The sequence below is a fragment of the Eutrigla gurnardus genome (assembly GCF_963514095.1).
Source record: "Eutrigla gurnardus genome assembly, chromosome: 22".
Taxonomy (NCBI): domain Eukaryota; kingdom Metazoa; phylum Chordata; class Actinopteri; order Perciformes; family Triglidae; genus Eutrigla; species Eutrigla gurnardus.
In genome coordinates this window covers 16,180,292-16,197,869 of record NC_139933.1, presented here as the reverse complement: position 1 = coordinate 16,197,869, position 17,578 = coordinate 16,180,292, and the positions used below count along the sequence as shown (strand labels likewise).

The following is a 17,578-nucleotide window of genomic DNA, read 5'->3' as shown; positions in this document are numbered from 1 at the left end:
ATTTTCGTTCATGTAATATAGAGTAATGTCAAAGTGAAAGCACAACGAAACTCTGCTCCTCAACTGATTCAAACACCTCATTTTAAATCTTGCCTTTTCTTCCGTAAAGTTGTGATGTCACCAAGTAACACATTAGCTTAATATCAGTCTCAAACTAAGCTAGTAAAGAGCAGAGCTAAAGGGAAGAGAAGCTCAAGAACAGGTAGCTAAATTATGTTTTATCACGTTTCCTTAGCAGTACCAGCTGACCAATTAGAGCAGGCTTTTTGGGAGGGAGGGGCAAGAGCTCAAAGAGCGTTTCAGAGAGAGGCTCGATGCAGCACTGCCTGATGGGAAAAAAGTGTGAGCATTAAAGCAAGCAAACATGTTCAGAACCTGAAAAGGAACGTAATAGGTCGTCTTTAAAGGGACTATTCAACCCAAAATCAATCAAAAACATCGTTTCCTCGTCCTTTTTTTTTTTTAATTGGATCTAATTTTTTTTCGAGATATCGGCCGTAGAGACGTCTGCCGTCTCTCCGGTATAAAGGAACTGTATGGGAAAAATCCACAGACCTTTTTATTTTGAGTAAACCAGGTCATGATTCTGGAAGAGACACTGCAGTGGAGTTTTTCCAAATGTTTTTGTTTTGGCACTTAAATTCCATTTTATTATCGAGAAGGCAGAATCCATCCATCCATCCATCCATCGTCTACCGCTTATCCTGTATTCAGGGTCACGGGGGGGCTGGAGCCGATCCCAGCTGTCATTGGGCGAAGGCAGGGTACACCCTGGACAGGACGCCAGTCTATCACAGGGAGACATGTAGAGACAGACAACCATTCACGCTCACATTCACACCTACAGGCAATTTAGAGTCATCAATGAATTTATCCCAGAGAAGGCAGAATATGTCTGAAATATGTGGATTTGATTTAGGGGTGAACTGTCCCTTTTAGACATTGAGTGCGGTGCTGAAGCGAGGACCTGAGTAATGTCTGTCTCCCGAAGAGAGGCGGGCCATAATAGACTAACTGACCCAGATTAACATGCTGTAATCTGCAGATTAACGTATCAGGATCTGTGACCACTTGTGTTTATTTTGGCTGGTGTGGTTTTCAATTCTGTCACTGAAGCTACTTTGGGCAAAACAAATGTAAAAATTATGCAATTGACTCGAAATAATAAAAAAAAATACTGCATTCAAATACTTTTGAAATGCATGTTTGACAAATCCCACAATTCTTAAATCCGACCAAATTAGACTGAGCAATAAATGTGTTTAAGTTGTTTATTTGTATGAGATAATGTCCTTAAATAAAGGAAAAGCTTGGGTGATGCAGACGGTTTTGCAGCACTGTCCATCCGAGACTTCCACTGACGAGACGCACTGAAAACAGTCAAGTCTGCAGACTCCTTCATTCACAGCAGCTCCAGGGCTCCTCCGGCTGCATGAACACTGATGATTTAGTTGACTTTAGCACCAGCTCCAGATTTGAAAAGTTTGCCTGGTGCTTCGGTGCTAAATTAGAATAAATATGGATCAAACCCTCGTCATTCCAGGCAGCAGGAAATCTGCGAGGCAACAGTCCCGGTAATTTGGTGTGCAGCTCTACGTGGCCTCCTCTGCCTCCGAGCTCTCCTGCTTGACGTACTGCTGCAGGAGGGCGGACAGGTGGGCCGGGTGGCGCTGCAGCATGGAGGCCGTGTGGGCGGTCAGCATGGTCAACCCGCTGACCAGCTCGCCCTGGACCACGGTCACCGACGGCAGCTTGGAGTAGCTCACCGCCCCCTGAGCGCTCAGCAACGCGTTGTCTATACAGACTCCTGTTGACAGACAAGCAGTCTTAAGTTAATTAAACAAGATTCGGGCATATCAGACCTGTTTTTATCTTCCTTTAATACCCTGAAACATTTCCTAAATTAACTGACTTCTTAGAATATTTGAATAACTTTCTCACTGTTGTTTGAAGACACAATTTAGTCTGTAGATATTGAATTTATTTCTATGGATATTTGTCTTTATTTTAGATAAATATTCAAAATGTATAACAAGAACAAGAAGAAGAGCAGTGATGAACAGACCGTCTGTCTTCAAATAGTAATGGTAATGTGAAATAAGTTTTACTAATTAAGTTAACTAATTTGTGCATTATTGCATTTTATAAAACAAATTAAAAGAAAGAAAATAATTCAAAAGTGTGTTTAATTCAAAAGCCTTACCTATTAAACTGATGCACACACATCCTTAGGGTATGAAATTATGGTTCTATCCATTAATATTTTGCAGAAAATGCCAAATAAGGATCAAGACACAAATCAAATGAAGCATTTGAGCCACATTTTTCAATCAGTTTGAATGTTCCTCAGGCATCATATCAGCATGTGCAACCATTCAGCTTGTCAAAGTTCCTCCCTGCGTTCAGGCACAGAGCATCAAACGTACCCAGGAGAGTCATCTGTGGGCTGGCCCGCAGAGCCGACAGCATCTCCTTCACTTTGGGCTCTTTACTGACAAACAGCACTGTGGGGCCGATGAACAGAGGAGCCATGTTGGAGTACATGCTGTCTTTCAGGAAGGACCGCACCGCCTGCAGAAAAGCACGACTCAAGATTAGAGGAATCTAAGATGAAGAAATAAATTGTATTTCAGGGGTTTAAAGTTGTGTCACATGTTGTGTTTTGAGTGAAGGAAACAGAGGAGATCCTTGTTGATCCGTGTTCTCGTCAACTTTGATTGGTTATTTTACTAATATGCAGCAGTAATGGAGATGAAGATGCATGTTTCACAGCCCGATATTCAGTCATGGAGATGGAGAGATATTTTAAAACTGAATATCATGTGGCTCCAGTCCATTTATGGGAAAGAAATATTACACAAGCCAGAATTTATGGTTTAAAATGCAAGACTGGGTTGCCCTAGTAAGGACCTTTGTTGCATGTCATTTCTGCTTCCTCCTCCTAATTTCCCATCTTCTCTCTGCTGTCTGCATCTAAATCAAGTCAGAAATCACTTTAGCTGAGTGAGCTACAAGGAGAAGGTGAAAGGGCTGCTCGCATCAACAAGCTATGTATGCTTTCAAATTAGCCACAAATAAAATGATTCAGGATTACCTGGTTGGGGAAGAACTTGACGGTGATGCCATGTTTATAAAGTCTGTTCTTGAGAAGCATGGTGTCTTCAGCGTTACTGCTGTTGTTCTGAACCACAGCGACCATCTTCGAGTCCTGGAACACATTGCTCAAATTCCTCTTCATGATGAGCGTGAAAGCATCATCCTGGTGGAATAAAAGAGAAGAGTTTGTCTCACAGTAAAGTGGAGCTACTAACATATAGTTTAAAACAACAACAACAAAAAGAGTGTGTATGCTGCACCAATGAGTTTGAGGACAATACGGTTTGATTTTATTCACTGAGAGATCATTTGAAATGTTTCCATATCAATGCCGATGTCATAACCAAGTTTCTGTATCAATACCAAATAAACACCATGTTTGAGGAACAAAAACAGGGTTTTCAGGTCTGGCTATGCAAGACTAGCAAAGATCTGACTTACATCGCAGCATGTATCAATTCATAAGATAATGGCCAGCCATTTGACGTGTGCTACAGATCGGCCAGTACCATGAATGTATTGATACCCAGGCCTATCTACAGATACATATTTCCAAATTATGCTGAAACAAATCTTTACACAGACTGAATTGGAGAGAAGTGTCGACTGTAAACGCTGATGAAATGATCAATGTACTGTCTGTAGTGTCTCACATCAACCTACAGCCAATACAGTAATACATTGTATATTGTAAGTTCAGTTATTGTTATTGAAAGTTTGTTGTGCTTCCAACAGTTTGAGGACAGTTTTTTTATAAAGAAATTGTGCACAATTCCAACTCACTTAACAATGTGTAAATGCAGTCACAGAAAGGACGAGACGTTACCTCCTGGACGTGTTTGGTCTGGGACGGGTAGGCTCCTGCAGGGACGACCCGTGTAGGGGGAATGTATTGTGTGACAGCCATTAGCTTCTGTTTGAGGATGTGCATCGGTCTCTTGTGGCGGGTCACGGCCTTGGAGCCGTGTCGGACAGTCTGCGTCAGCGGGAGCCATCCTGCAAGACACCAAGTCTGTTACACAGCCGCTAACGCGACAGAGAAGCCCGATGCTGCCGTGCTAACGCTAGCTAGCACCTCGTCTCTCTGACAAGCGGTTTAACGGAAGCGTAGCTAACATTAGCGAACATTGCTAGCTTTAAAATAGTTCTAGAAAAAAGACAACGAAGTGCAAACTCGCTACAGACAGGCAGCTGAAGCCCGAGATGCATTATTGACGCTACATTACCCTGTTTCCGTAGTAACTTTACACACAAGGTCGCCGCCATCTCTAACAGGAAACCGTTGTTCAGGAAGTGACGATGCACGGCTGCTGCGTTCATGGCCATTAGGAAGAAAGAGAATCACAATATGGAACTCAATCCTCAGCCAGGGGTGGAGGAAGTATTCGGATCCTTTACTGAAGTAAAATACCACACTATGTAGTCCAGCATTGAAAATGTTGTTGGAGCTAACTTAGCTGTTATTAGCTAACAATTATTTTCATTGGGGAGTAATCTGCTGATTATTATCTCCATGAATTGATTAATTGATTGTTTGGTTTGTGTGAAATATTTAAAAAAAATTGTAAGAAATGCTGTCCAACCAACAGTCCAAACTAAAATTGTGAACCATTGAAATATTTTACATGAAAAATCACAAATGATGAAAGTAGTGGACAATTTATTTAATGTATTGATTGATTGACTAATTGTTTCGACTGTACTTTCTGAACTGCTTTTTAAAAAAGTAAAAGTACAAGTACTCACATTTGTATTACAGTACTTGATTAAATAAATGTACTAAGTTAAATTACTGTACAACATTAATATATCTAGGTGGCTACAGTCGGGGTTTTTCCAACTTGGGATTTCTCAATAACAGTAAACACTTGAATGCAGCACAGCTGATCGAATGTTTGTGTTTCATTCATATCAGCTTTTTACGTAATCATATTATTCATTACCAAACGGTCATGCGTGACAATAATATTATAAAATGTTAAATGTAAAAAATAAAGTCCAGTAAAAAAACTATTTGCGTAACGTGTTACGTAAGAGAGGCTGCGCGCTTACGTCGTCGTCAGTTTGAGCAGCATGAGGCGCATACTCGCTGTGAATTTATTGAGGAAGCTCGGTTTAATTAGCGGATATATTCCGTCTCGTGCGCCTCTGACGGCGGCTCGACATCGCGTCTCTGCGCGCAATTTCTGCAGCAAATCGCCGAGCGCGTGCACAAACATGGACCTGAGTGGCATGAGGAAGAAATACAAAGGAGACGAGGAGGTGAGTGTCGTTATCTGCGTTAGAGGAGGAAAACATCGAGTCATGACTTCATGCACCAACTCAAAACGGGTCAATCAGACTCTAGATCTGTTATTCAGACACACTGAAGACCTGCATGAGGTTTGTGTTTCCAGTGGAGGAGCAAATATTCAAATTTAAGTAAAAGTACTAAAACCACCCTAAAAAATATTTCACCACCAATTAAACTAATACTACTATTGTGTTCACATCAACTGAAGAAGTATCAGCAAAATCTACTCAACGTATCAAAGTCCAACTGTGCAGTAAAACGTGTTTAAGTGCATGTTTTATCTCCTGGTATATTGACCGTTATCCTCAAGGTCATCATATGGTGGTTTCCTGTGACAACCTCGTATCTCGCCCTAAAACAGGCGTTTGCACATTTGTGATGATGCCTTTTTTTTTCAGCTGATCCAAGATGGGGTTTTCTTTCTTGTTTATTTAGCTTAATAAGTGGGAGGATTATCTCATAACATGTAAAAAGGAAACACTTGTCATAAAACATTCAAAACAACACATCTGGAGATACGTGTTTCTTTCACTAAACTAGAACCTGTAAAGCAACTAAAGCTGTCAGACAAATATACTGGAGGAAAGAAGAGTAAAATATTTACCTCTGAGATGGAATAAAATGGGAATCCTCACGTCGACTACACCTTGGATTTGCACTTAATTGCAGTAAATGTACTTCCCACCACTGTCTGTTTTCTCCGTGATGATTTCTCATTGATTGATGATGATCAATCAATAAGAAATGGTTCCACTTTTTCTCCGCAGTGCTTCGAGGAGAACCAGCTGGTGTCTCTGGACCCCATCAAACAGTTCGGCGACTGGTTCGATCGAGCCACAAAGTGCCCTGAAATCGGAGAGGCCAACGCCATGTGCATCGCCACGGCCTCCAAGTGGGTAACGCCGTCTCCAGAAATGAGTTTCACGTCCGTTTATTCCCACTGATGCAAACTCCTGTTCTACTCCTGTCTGCCTGCACAGAGATGGACGACCGTCCGCCCGCATGGTCCTCCTGAAGGGTTACAGCAGCGAGGGTTTCCGTTTCTTTACCAACTACGAGAGCAGAAAAGGTTCTGAGCTGGTGAGTCACCGTCTGCGTCCAATGTGACCTTAAACCCTCTCAAAAAGAGGCTGTCGATACGGTTTTATGTTTTAAATGTCACAAAATTATGAAATGATCAAGATCAGATAGAACTTTATTTATCCTGAAGGAACGTCTGGTGCTTGATCCAAGATTACAAAGAAGAAGAAGAAGAATAGAGTAACAATATGAAATGGTATAAGAAGGAATACTAACACCAGTGCAAAGTAGAACAGCAATCAGAGTAATGTACATTAACTAAAAAAGGTTAACTAAAATAGAAAATGTAATATGATAAACATATTTTGGGTTTTAAATGATTAGTTAGACAAAAAGAAGCAACATGAATATTTTTCAGTATTAAAAAGACATTGAAAATATAAGGGTGGGTTGTCTCATTGTTGTTGGAGTCTATTGTCAGGTTTCTGTCACAGATTAGCCGTTGCAGCAGAATGAATATAAATTATTATACTTGTACTATTTTGTGTTTTTTGTGTTTTTTTTGCTTGGAGCGTCTCTGATCAGATTTCTTTGTCGACAGGAGATCAATCCGTACGCATGTCTGGTCTTCTACTGGGAACCGCTCAACAGACAGGTCGGCATCTCGCACACACTCCTCATATTCAGCTTGATTTTCACCCAATAAATGTGATGTTTTTTCCACTTTAATGTGCAGATTCGCATTGAGGGCAATGTGGAGCGAATCCCCTTCCAGAGCTCCAGCGACTACTTCCACTCGCGGCCGAAGAGCAGCCAGATCGGCGCCGTCGTGAGCCGACAGAGCACTCCGGTTCCCGACAGAGACGTAGGAACCCAAACTTTTTAATGAATCGGAGGTAAAACGCAGAAATGTTAAAGGCTCGATTTTCACCGTGGCTTTTTTCCTTTTTTTAGTATCTACGGCAGAAAAACGCAGAGCTGGAGGAGAAGTACAAAGACACAGACGTGCCCATGCCCGACTACTGGTATCCATTACTTATTGTTCTCGACACTAAAACAAAAAATCTTGAAAATAATGTTAAAGGTGAAGAAACTTTGGTAAATTCTCGTTGCACGGCTTCATTACATTTTGAGAAATGCACATGTTCACTTGCTTGCAGAGAGTTTGACGAGAAGATCAACACTCATATCATCTGTTCAATGCTAAGCTAAGTAGCTAAAGACTGCAAGCGGGGGGAAACGCTAGCCTGGCTCCGTCCAACATACCAGCACCCATAAAAGATCACTAAAATAATGTTATACCTTGTTTTGTTTGATCCGTACAATAGTGTGAAAATGAAAGTGTCATTTTACACAGGGTCACGTGTCAAACTATTTCATAACCACCGTAAAAAAGCATATTTTAAATTTGAAAATATGTTATCAAGTGACCCCATTTTAGTGGCTTATATTTGATGAAGAAATGTATTGTGTAACATTAAAACAACTTTCTTGACCTGCAAAATTATCTTTAAATTGACAAACAAAAGTGTAATTTCTGGCACAAATCATTCATATTTGTTTCTGAAATAAGAGAGGGACTTCACCTCTCTTTATTGTGTTAAATTTGAGGACAAAATAGACTTTTTACTCAAATAAAAATGTTATATATCAAGGTTAGAATCTTTCCACAAAACATGATTAATGTGCTATTAAAAGACGTCTGGTCTATGAAGCGAATACGTTCCCGAGGCTTGCCTCGTGTTCTAACGGTCCTCTTTGTCGTCAGGGGCGGCTACATCGTGAAGCCGTACCTGATGGAGTTCTGGCAGGGTCAGACCAACCGGCTGCACGACCGCATCGTCTTCACCAGGGCGCAGGACGCCGCTGCCGAGCCGGCGCCGTTCCAGCACGCCGCGGAGGAAGGCTGGGTCTACCAGCGCCTGTCCCCTTGACGACTGACCTCACCATCTTGACCTCACTAACCGCTCATCTAGAAGTAGCCATGGAAACCAGCGTTGATTAATAAGAAGCTGCTACTCGTTGGGTTCATCAGCAAGCCAGACGTCATCGTGTCCTCTTTTTGTTCTTGATGTCAGTGGTTACCGTGGACAACAGAGGCGTGACACAACTTTCACATTTTTCACGTGTCATGAAGCAAAAAGTCAACGTGCAGTTTGACGGGAGAGCAAACTCCACCTGGTCCTGTGGATGATTGACAGCCACGCTGGTTTCTCAACAGTGTTGTTATTGGACGCAAAGACTGTCTTCTTTCTGGGGAAAGCACGTTCTGTATCACTAACTCACTTCCTGCCAACTTTCTGTCCATTTTCAATGTTGAAATAAACGTTAGCACTTTGACTTTACAGGTTTACAGTTTGTACTAATTACAGGAAAAAGTAGAAAGTTCTGAGACAGTTAGTTCAGGTTTAGTTGTGATCAGAGCAGCTGATCCATTTAAGCCCAAATAAATACACTGATCTTTCTAATGTTCATGTGTGTAAATGTGGAGGACAAATATTAGGAAAAACTGACCACCGTGATAAACACATTTTATTTACACATTTCAATACAAACTCTGTAAAAAGTAATGGCAGAGCAGTTTGTACTAAATAGATTGTACAGGCAAAATTCACGTTTGCACGTTCAAAAGATAATTTGAATTAATTACTTGAAAGTGTTAAACTTTCCCTATAATTAGATTAAACACAGAACCTTCTTGTCAATTTAAAGGTGTCCTTCAGTGTCTTTGGAGGAGATTAGAGGGGACTATAGGAACCGTAAAAAACAATGTAATTATGTTACTTTAACTCATTGTGGATTGATTGTAGCAGCGGGTCTAACTGCCTGTTAACAATGAGATTAAAAGTGCTGGTGTTTTTGAGTTGTGCCAACTATGGTGTGTATTGAGTTTGTCTCGTGCCATTGGGGAATAATGTTGTTTATTTTGACTGGATTTAACTGTGAAATGAAGCCAGTAATAAAAGCCTGATTTGTGACTGAGAACTGATCGCATGTTTTGCCAGCAGATGTCAGCAGCAGCACAACAGAATAACTTGGTGGCCAAACTACGGGATGAAACTAAATAATAAATTGCACTTTGTGTACATTGCAAATCCTACTTAGATGTCGACTAATTTTAGTGACATTATTCCACCAACCAATATTTTTCATCTCACATTTGCATCATATTTTAAGTTAGAATATGACAAGAATGGGTCGACCAATTATCGGCACCAATATTCAGCATTTTTATGGTTGTCAGTCATTTCTAAGCCAATTTGCAGATAAACGCAATTCATTTTAAAATGTGTTACTTTGGCTCTGTGAATTAAACAGATGCTTTAAAGCATTTCAGTCATTTATTCTAACTCTATAAAACTTCAGGGAACTATTGTATTTATTTGTTTGTCCAATTTCATAATAATTCTGTTTATGTCTCTGCACTGTGTTCAGGTCAAGTTGAAGGTTCTGTTAATTAAAACGTTTTGTGTTGAAGAGTTTGTGTTATTCTAAATTTGGACACCTTTTGACAATCATCAGTCTTCCAGATTAGTAATAATCAGCATCGGCCCTGAAAAATCGTTCGATCCCCAGACTAGAAACCAATATTTGATCATTTCTGCCTGTTTTAACTTTACTTATTTACCGATTCATGCATAAAATTAGAATATTTGAAGTGTACATTAAAGGCCATAAACTGTACAATAGTTTTAAAAGCATTAAATTATGGAAGTATTACAAGCAGCAGACATACATGCTTTTTCTAGTGAGCACACCAATAAACATTGACTATTGTTAGGCCTGTGATTAATTTTTTTCTGTACATGATACACAATAAAAAAAACAGTTTTGCCAGCTGCCCGACCAGAGTGGAAGGTGATCAGTGGATTTGTCTTGAATGACGTGCGTCAGTGTGTGAACTGAGGTAACACTTGCCTTATTACAAAACGTAGAAGCCCGGTGTCCGGCATCAAATGTCATATCAAGTGTATGCTTGCCATCGCCATGACAACAAAACCAGCACAGGCAGGCTCAGGTGGAAAGACGGACTCGTCTCTGTAACCTGAAACATAAATGTTGCTCTACGTGTTCAAAAGGTTCGTGAGAACTCTCTTTATATTAACTCATCTTGTTACATTTATGAAAAATACAAAAACAAAATACCTTTTTTTGCTTTAAGATTCCAGATGTATATGTATTTTTACTTTCTAATAATAATAAGAATGATTATTTTACAATATTTAACACATCAAAATCAATTCATAAAAATAAACACACACAGTTCTTTGTCTTGTGTTTTGATTGTGTAAGACATACAAATATTTTTTCCCAAAATATGTCCAATAACGTCACTGTTCATTCATGAGGATGTTTGCGTAGGGTTCAGTGTGGGAGAGAGTTGTAATATCTGCAGGACCTTGTTTAATGGTGTGTGTCTGATGGGTTTTGCTGATACCAGGTGTTTGTTTGGGTGTGAGTCCGCCTGGTTACAGTATCTACGGGGTGCGGAGCCAGCAGGTGTTTATCCACCTTGCACATGTAGCACCACGCGGTTGTGCTTGAGTGTATTTCATCCTTCATCTATCAGGCGTGACCACGTTCCTGGGCTATTTGTCAGTCTTCTTTTTGTGGTTCTCGACGCCGAGGTTGTGCTCCGCAAACAGGTTCGGGTTCTCGGCCAACGTGGCGCGGACCTTCTTCTTCTCCTTGAAGCGTCCGGAGTGGGACACCTTGACGTGGCGCCCCTTGGTGGCGGACTTGTCCACGATCTTCTCCAGCCTGGCGTTGAACTGGCTGTCCGTGTGTTCTGGAGGGTTGGGGTTGCCACCTGAGACGTGCTCCTTGTTGCCAGTGTTGCTGCCGTACTCGGCCGGGATCTCGTACAGGACCTTGGATTCTGATTTCTTCTTGCGTGAGAAGGTCAGCTTCCACCAGCTTGGATCGGCCATGGCACCAACGGAGACGGGAGGGGGGATGGAGGGTTGACCTGAGGGGCACAGAGAACATGCTGATGACTCTATGAACTTATTTCTACTGGCAATAATTATATTGACACCTGAGAAAACTGTAAACGATACATTCATGGCTGGAATAGTGAACAAGGCTACAATCTACAACATGTCACTCTAAGAGACAACCAGGAAGAGACTCCAAACGACCACAAAGAGACACAGCTACAACAAGACACAAAACAACAGCAAAGAGACACAAAAAAACGGCAAAGAGACACAAAACAATGGCAAAGAGACACAAAACAACAGCAAAGAGACACAACACAACTACACAAAACAATGGCAAAGAGACGCAAAACAACAGCAAAGAGACACAAAACAACGGCAAAGAGACACAAAACAATGGCAAAGAGACACAAAACAACAGCAAAGAGACACAGCTACAACAAGACACAAAACAACAGCAAAGAGATTCAAAACAACTAAAAGAGACAACACAACTACAAAGAGATTCAACACAACAACAAAGACAAAGCAACTACAAAGAGATTCAAAACAACTACAAAGAGACAAAGTAACTACAAAGAGATTCAACACAACAACAAAGACAAAGCAACTACAAAGAGATTCAAAACAACTACAAAGAGACAAAGTAACTACAAAGAGAATCAAAACAACTACAAAGAGACAAAGTAACTACAAAGAGAATCAAAACAACTACAAAGAGACAAAGTAACTACAAAGAGATTCAAAACAACTACAAAGACAAAGCAACTACAAAGAGATTCAAAACAACTACAAAGAGACAAAACAACTACAAAGAGACACAAAACAACTACAAAGAGACAAAGTAACTACAAAGAGATTCAAAACAACTACAAAGAGACACAAAGCAACTACAAAGAGATTCAAAACAACTACAAAGAGACAAAGTAACTACAAAGAGATTCAAAACAACTACAAAGAGGCACACAATTGCAAGTCTTAATTAGGGGGCCTGGATTTAATCTGTTTACACATTTGTATCTAGAATTTGATTTCAAATATTTCCTTTCAACTCCCTTTATTGTAAATTAACCTCCTTCTACTCATGAACGTCATAAAATGTAAAAACTTTGGGGAGACGTTTTCCAGTAAGTTGACCTTGTGCTAGATTAATATTGATATTATAATGAAGCCTCATTAAGGAGCGGTCCAGTTCAGGTGCATTAGGCCTCGTTAAGGAGCGGTCCAGTTCAGGTGCATCAGAGAGCAGACGGTCACCACGCTTGGCTTCTATTCGTCATCTCCGTGAGTACTTTAGTATGCGGATGATACCTGACTCTCTGCTCTCAGCTGATAAATTAATCATCATCTCAGGAGTATCTCCTGTCCCATGAGATCTGATATGAAGTTAGAGGAGAAGAAAAAAAGCCTTCGACTGATGAGGAAGCTGTTATCTCAGTGTTACCATTAACATGTTACATAACAGTGAAGAAGCATGTTGACATCCATCTAGAAGATTTCAGCTTCAGTGATTCATATTCATGGTTTTGCTAAAATAGCTTCCTTGTGAAATTACTATTGATTTTTTGACTACGACAGCTTTGGATCATAAACAGGTTTTATTATGATATGCTTTGTAGAATATCATCTATAAACAGGCCTTATACATTTACATTTACATTTAGGTATTTTAGCAGACGCTTTTGTCCAAAGCGACTTACAATAAGTACATTTGTCAAAAGAAGGAAACAAAGAAACCACAACGTATCATTGCCGATAAAGTAAGAGCTAAAAATAGAACAAGTGTTAGGTCCTCATCTGAGTAAAGTAGTACCTTAAGAGCAACAGTGCTACGATCAGAGTGCAGAGGTAAGGTAAGGTATAGGTAAGGTTTTTTTTTTTTTTTTTTTTGGGGGGGGTGGGGGTGTTAGTGGGTCGTGCTATGTAGAGTCGAGGTGAAGTCTGAACAGGTGAGTCTTGAGTCTTTTTCGGAAGATGGCAAATGACTCTGCTGTCCTGACATTAGTCGTGAGTTCGTTCCACCACTGAGGACCAGAACAGAGAAGAGTCTGGACTTTGCTGAGCGACATTTGTTTGATTTCAGCGATGGTGGTACCAGCCGGCCAGCTGAAGTAGAGGAGCTTACTATCTTTATTCCAGAGCGTTCAACCAAATCAAGTCGTATCCTACAGTATCCTACAATATCCTAGCATATCCTGGCCTATTGTATCATGTTATCTTATCATCGTATTACTGCATATTATACTTTCACATTGTTTTGCATCCTATCCTATCACACACTGTCATATCCCATCCTATCTTTCCATTCCATCCTATTATTGTATCTTCTTCTATCCTATCGCATTATCGTATTATATTATATTATTGATCGTATAGTATCCTATTGTATCATATTATTCCATCCTATCCTATATTGTATCTTATATTGTATCCTTGTATCTTATTATCGTATAATCGTTTCCTCTCATTGTCTTATTACAGATTGAATTTGCTCTGAAGCTGGAAGTAAATATGTATTTATTTTTAAAAATCTAATATTTCCAAGTTGTTGCTTTTCTTATATTAATCTAGTTGTTCAGACAACACTGTAGCTCCTGAACTTCATTCTGTGAGTTTGACTAACTGATTTCCACTTTATGGAGGGCTGGCAGGAAGCAAAGAACCGCACTAATCCTTCTTTGGTGCAGGTCGTTTTTATCATGCAGCACCTATGCAAATACACAGTCCATGCCCTTTTTGCAGGAACACTCATCCCGGCTCTTATCGGGATCACGTGGCGTTTGGCCCCTGGCACGAACAAGCAGTGTCGAGATTCAGGAGAAACGCAGAGCAGAAAACAATTGATTTAACGATGTACGATAGACTTTGAATAGTAACTTTAAAGCCAACCGAAGTGCACTCAGAGGAACGTTTGGTTACATAAGAGCCGCTGTGTTTTATTATTCTGGTGCTGATGTTACTTCTTGGCCTCGTGGTGCTTAATTACACTTACAGGTAACAGGTGGGTGTTTCTGCAGCAACCAGCTCACTCCAAAGTGGGTGTTTTTTTGTTGAATTCAGCATCGTGGATGCGTTGAGAGGTTCCTCTGTTACACATGTTTACAGAGCATTTACATGCTATTGTTGACTTTTCATAAAGTGGTTTCTGCAGAACAAAGAAAGACAAAACAAAAAAGGGCTCCGGCAGCACTTACATGCCGTGGTAAGCAAGAGGACGTATAGCGGTCGGCTGCAATATGAGCACATATTTCTTTTAGCGTGCCATGTTTGACTTCGATGTGACCTTTGAGACAAAAAAAAGGCCCTTGTTGACATAAAAGGAGGCCCTCCATAGTTCTCTTTAATAAGTCACCGTGTATTCGGTTATGTGTGGGTATAAGCCGCTCGGCAAAGCCTCAGAGATCACAGCAGGAAGGGAAAACACACGCATTCGGAAATCACTAACCAGCTGCAAAGCCTTTTCAATAGCACAATGTTTGATCTGCAGAGAGAGAGAGAGAGAGAGAGAGAGAGAGAGAGAGAGAGAGAGACTCCAAGGGCACTGAGCACTGAGCTGCCCTCATAATTGAGCTGAAGACTCATTAGAGTCTCAGGTTTCGTCCCCGTTGCCAGACTCACCGATGACCCGCAACGGGCTAGGTTGGCGAAGACCCCCGGCAGGTTTCTTTCCCCTCCCTGTTCGTAATAATAATGCAAATGTGACTTGTTGTCATTTGTTTTGCAGACACTGAGGCGACAGAAAGCGGACGGCTGACTTTTCTCTTTAACTTCACGTTTGTGTTTGTTGTCAGAGCTCCCGATGAGGCTGCAAAGTCCAGAAGTGTTAAATTTATGACTTACAGCAATCTGGAATGAAGGAATTTATTCTCAGGATTCATTTTCCTACTTTACTTCCCATGTTCTGATATATCTTAATAGTCTCCAACTCTGAAGGCTCCAACCACAGAGTTACATGTTAAATTTTTTATGTCTTAAATCAATTATTCTATTAAAAACCAGTAAACCACATTGATGACAATCTCAAAATGTCTTAAAAAGGGCAATGTCATCATCTTGTGCTTTTGTGTGTGTATATATATATATATATATATGCTTATATTTATATCTGTACATAGTAGTCAAACGTTAATGTTTACCTTTTATTCAGTTTCTTATCCTTGTTTTAGTTGAATGTCTATATCTGTGTATGAAAAAGCCGGAGTGACATTCCTTGTATGTGTTCACACTGACGTGGCCAATAAAACTGAGTCTGATTCGATTTGAGAACCCAGAAGCATCAAATGTTTGGTATGTTTTTGCTTATAAACGGTCAAATCGATTATCAAAATAGTTGCAGATTAATTGAGTGTGAAAACATCAGAAGCAACAAAAGGAAATGAGTCTTTAAGCCTTCATCGTTTCAATGCTTTCAATAGATAATATTCATATATTATAAATAAGAAAGTAGTTCCTGGATTGAATGTGCTGTTGTGGAACATTTAAAACCAACGGTTTCTGCAGCAACATGTCAGAGACACAAAACGATTTGAAAAATGTGCTTCCTTACCTTGTTGACGACGAGCCGGCGGAAGGAGATTCTCTCAGACGTGAAGTCGTCCCACCATGCTTCCAGATCTTTGACCTCCTCTCTGCTGTAGTTTTCCTTTTTCCTCTTCAGGTGATCATGCACACAGGTGCAGCATCTCTCTGCCTCTCTCACCTCTGTACTCTCTCCGCTCGCAGCACACACCCTCCTCAAACACACAAACACACTCACACACACACACACTCACACACACTCACACACACACACACACACACACACACAAACCTCAAGCGCATGAGTGAGTAAACGTTGCAGCCATGTGATTGAGCGAGGCCGTCCCAGTCCACATCGGGTAATGTGAACTTGAGGTGAGCCGGCTCTCCAAATAAAAATGTCCTTTATCAGTCTGGCTTTTAAAACCCCGGCTCTGTGTCTTAATGTGGAATTTGGACGCAGAATAAAGTCGTCTTTGTGTTTGAGAGAAAGAGATATACATATAAATAAAAGCTCTAAAAAAGGTCATCTGACTAGGTGACTGACCCTGATGTTTTGCATGTGTTGTGTAACACCACAGGCAGCAGATGGACGCTTACTTTGCAAGTTTGGTTTCCATTCAAATGACCTGAAATGAGGCCTCTTGAGAGGCGCTTGAAACAGCAGCGTTTCAAATCCCAATTCGCTCTTTGCCAATGTTTGACTGTATCACGATGAGATTTGAGCGTGGTGATGACAAGAATGGGAATGAAGAGAAAAATCCCCTTTAGCCCCTTCACATGTAGCAGCCCGCTAGTGGGCCAATCATTACAGTTCTTCTCGATTGTTTACACACATTTTCTGAAGGCATGCCTCATACTCTCAGAACTCTACACACAAATCAAAAAACACACACACAATGGGCAAAACCCCTCAATTCTCCTGCAAAATGAAACTTTACATTCAAAACAATGTTATTTCTTCTCAAAATGGTATTTTGTTTTGAAATGACACACACAAACCATCATATGAATAGACATTTATAAGAACCAGTTGAACACTGATGTGCTCAATGTAAAACACGATGAACACTTCTTCTCCATTTACCATAATGACTTAGGCCTTTTTTTGTTCAGTGTTACACTCACTACAGACACTACATACATAATGTGTTGTAAAATATTTTAGAATATTGTTTTTATATATTGTATTTTTCCCACAAGAATACTGTAATGTACACAGTGTTCATCCAAACCAACACAAAGTTGCATATACAGTGGTCTACATACAAAACCAAAGAATTTACTGTGTACAGTTACAAACAAAAAAACAACAACTATCCCGCATCCTCTCTTCTGTTTCGGTCTGGCCACAGCACCTCATCCACATCACAGGCAATGCAAGCGATGGCCAAGCAGCGGGGGAAATATCGCCTAGCATGGCAAATCCATGCTAGGCTCCTCCTCGTCTCTCACTCCTCTGGCTCTGCCTCTGTTGCCAATGTTGGCATCCATTGCTCCAAAACAGAAGAGCTCACCTGTTGCCCTTTTATGCTAATGCTTGGATTGCAAATTGTAAAACTGTGTTGCAGGTGTTTTCCCATGTGATGAGTCAGTGTGCATAGTAGGGAAATTACAGTTTTTCTCAATTGTTTACACACAAATACTGGTACTTGAGACACAATGACCACAACATGTAACTCATGCACCAACACCCTGAACTAGCTCTGCT

General features: G+C 40.5%; 3 protein-coding genes across 4 annotated transcripts; 1 reads left to right on the top strand and 2 right to left on the bottom strand.

Annotated features, from left to right (window-relative positions):
* Window positions 1-1,257: 1,257 nt before the first annotated feature.
* mrpl10 (mitochondrial ribosomal protein L10) lies at window positions 1,258-4,408 on the bottom strand. Its single transcript, XM_084040184.1, has 5 exons — window positions 4,323-4,408; window positions 3,923-4,092; window positions 3,095-3,259; window positions 2,427-2,571; window positions 1,258-1,807 (listed from the first exon to the last, which is right to left on the bottom strand). The coding sequence occupies exons 1-5, from the start codon at window positions 4,360-4,362 to the stop codon at window positions 1,593-1,595; spliced, it is 735 nt and encodes a 244-aa protein (XP_083896310.1). The 5' UTR covers window positions 4,363-4,408; the 3' UTR covers window positions 1,258-1,592.
* Window positions 4,409-5,152: 744 nt separating this feature from the next.
* pnpo (pyridoxamine 5'-phosphate oxidase) lies at window positions 5,153-9,661 on the top strand. The gene is made up of 7 exons (XM_084002095.1): window positions 5,153-5,358; window positions 6,157-6,281; window positions 6,370-6,469; window positions 7,011-7,064; window positions 7,146-7,274; window positions 7,364-7,434; window positions 8,178-9,661. Exons 1-7 carry the CDS (start codon window positions 5,170-5,172, stop codon window positions 8,341-8,343), a joined length of 834 nt encoding a protein of 277 aa, XP_083858221.1. The 5' UTR covers window positions 5,153-5,169; the 3' UTR covers window positions 8,344-9,661.
* Window positions 9,662-10,648: 987 nt separating this feature from the next.
* Window positions 10,649-16,058, bottom strand: prr15lb (proline rich 15 like b). Of its 2 annotated transcripts, none has more exons than XM_084002107.1 (2): window positions 14,968-15,314; window positions 10,649-11,378 (listed from the first exon to the last, which is right to left on the bottom strand). In XM_084002107.1, exon 2 carries the CDS (start codon window positions 11,338-11,340, stop codon window positions 10,999-11,001), a length of 342 nt encoding a protein of 113 aa, XP_083858233.1. In that variant the 5' UTR covers window positions 11,341-11,378; window positions 14,968-15,314; the 3' UTR covers window positions 10,649-10,998. The 2 variants fall into 2 exon arrangements, with proteins under 2 accessions (XP_083858233.1, XP_083858232.1); XM_084002106.1 differs by lacking the exon at window positions 14,968-15,314 and adding an exon at window positions 15,896-16,058 and having other exon boundaries at window positions 10,657-11,378.
* Window positions 16,059-17,578: the final 1,520 nt, after the last annotated feature.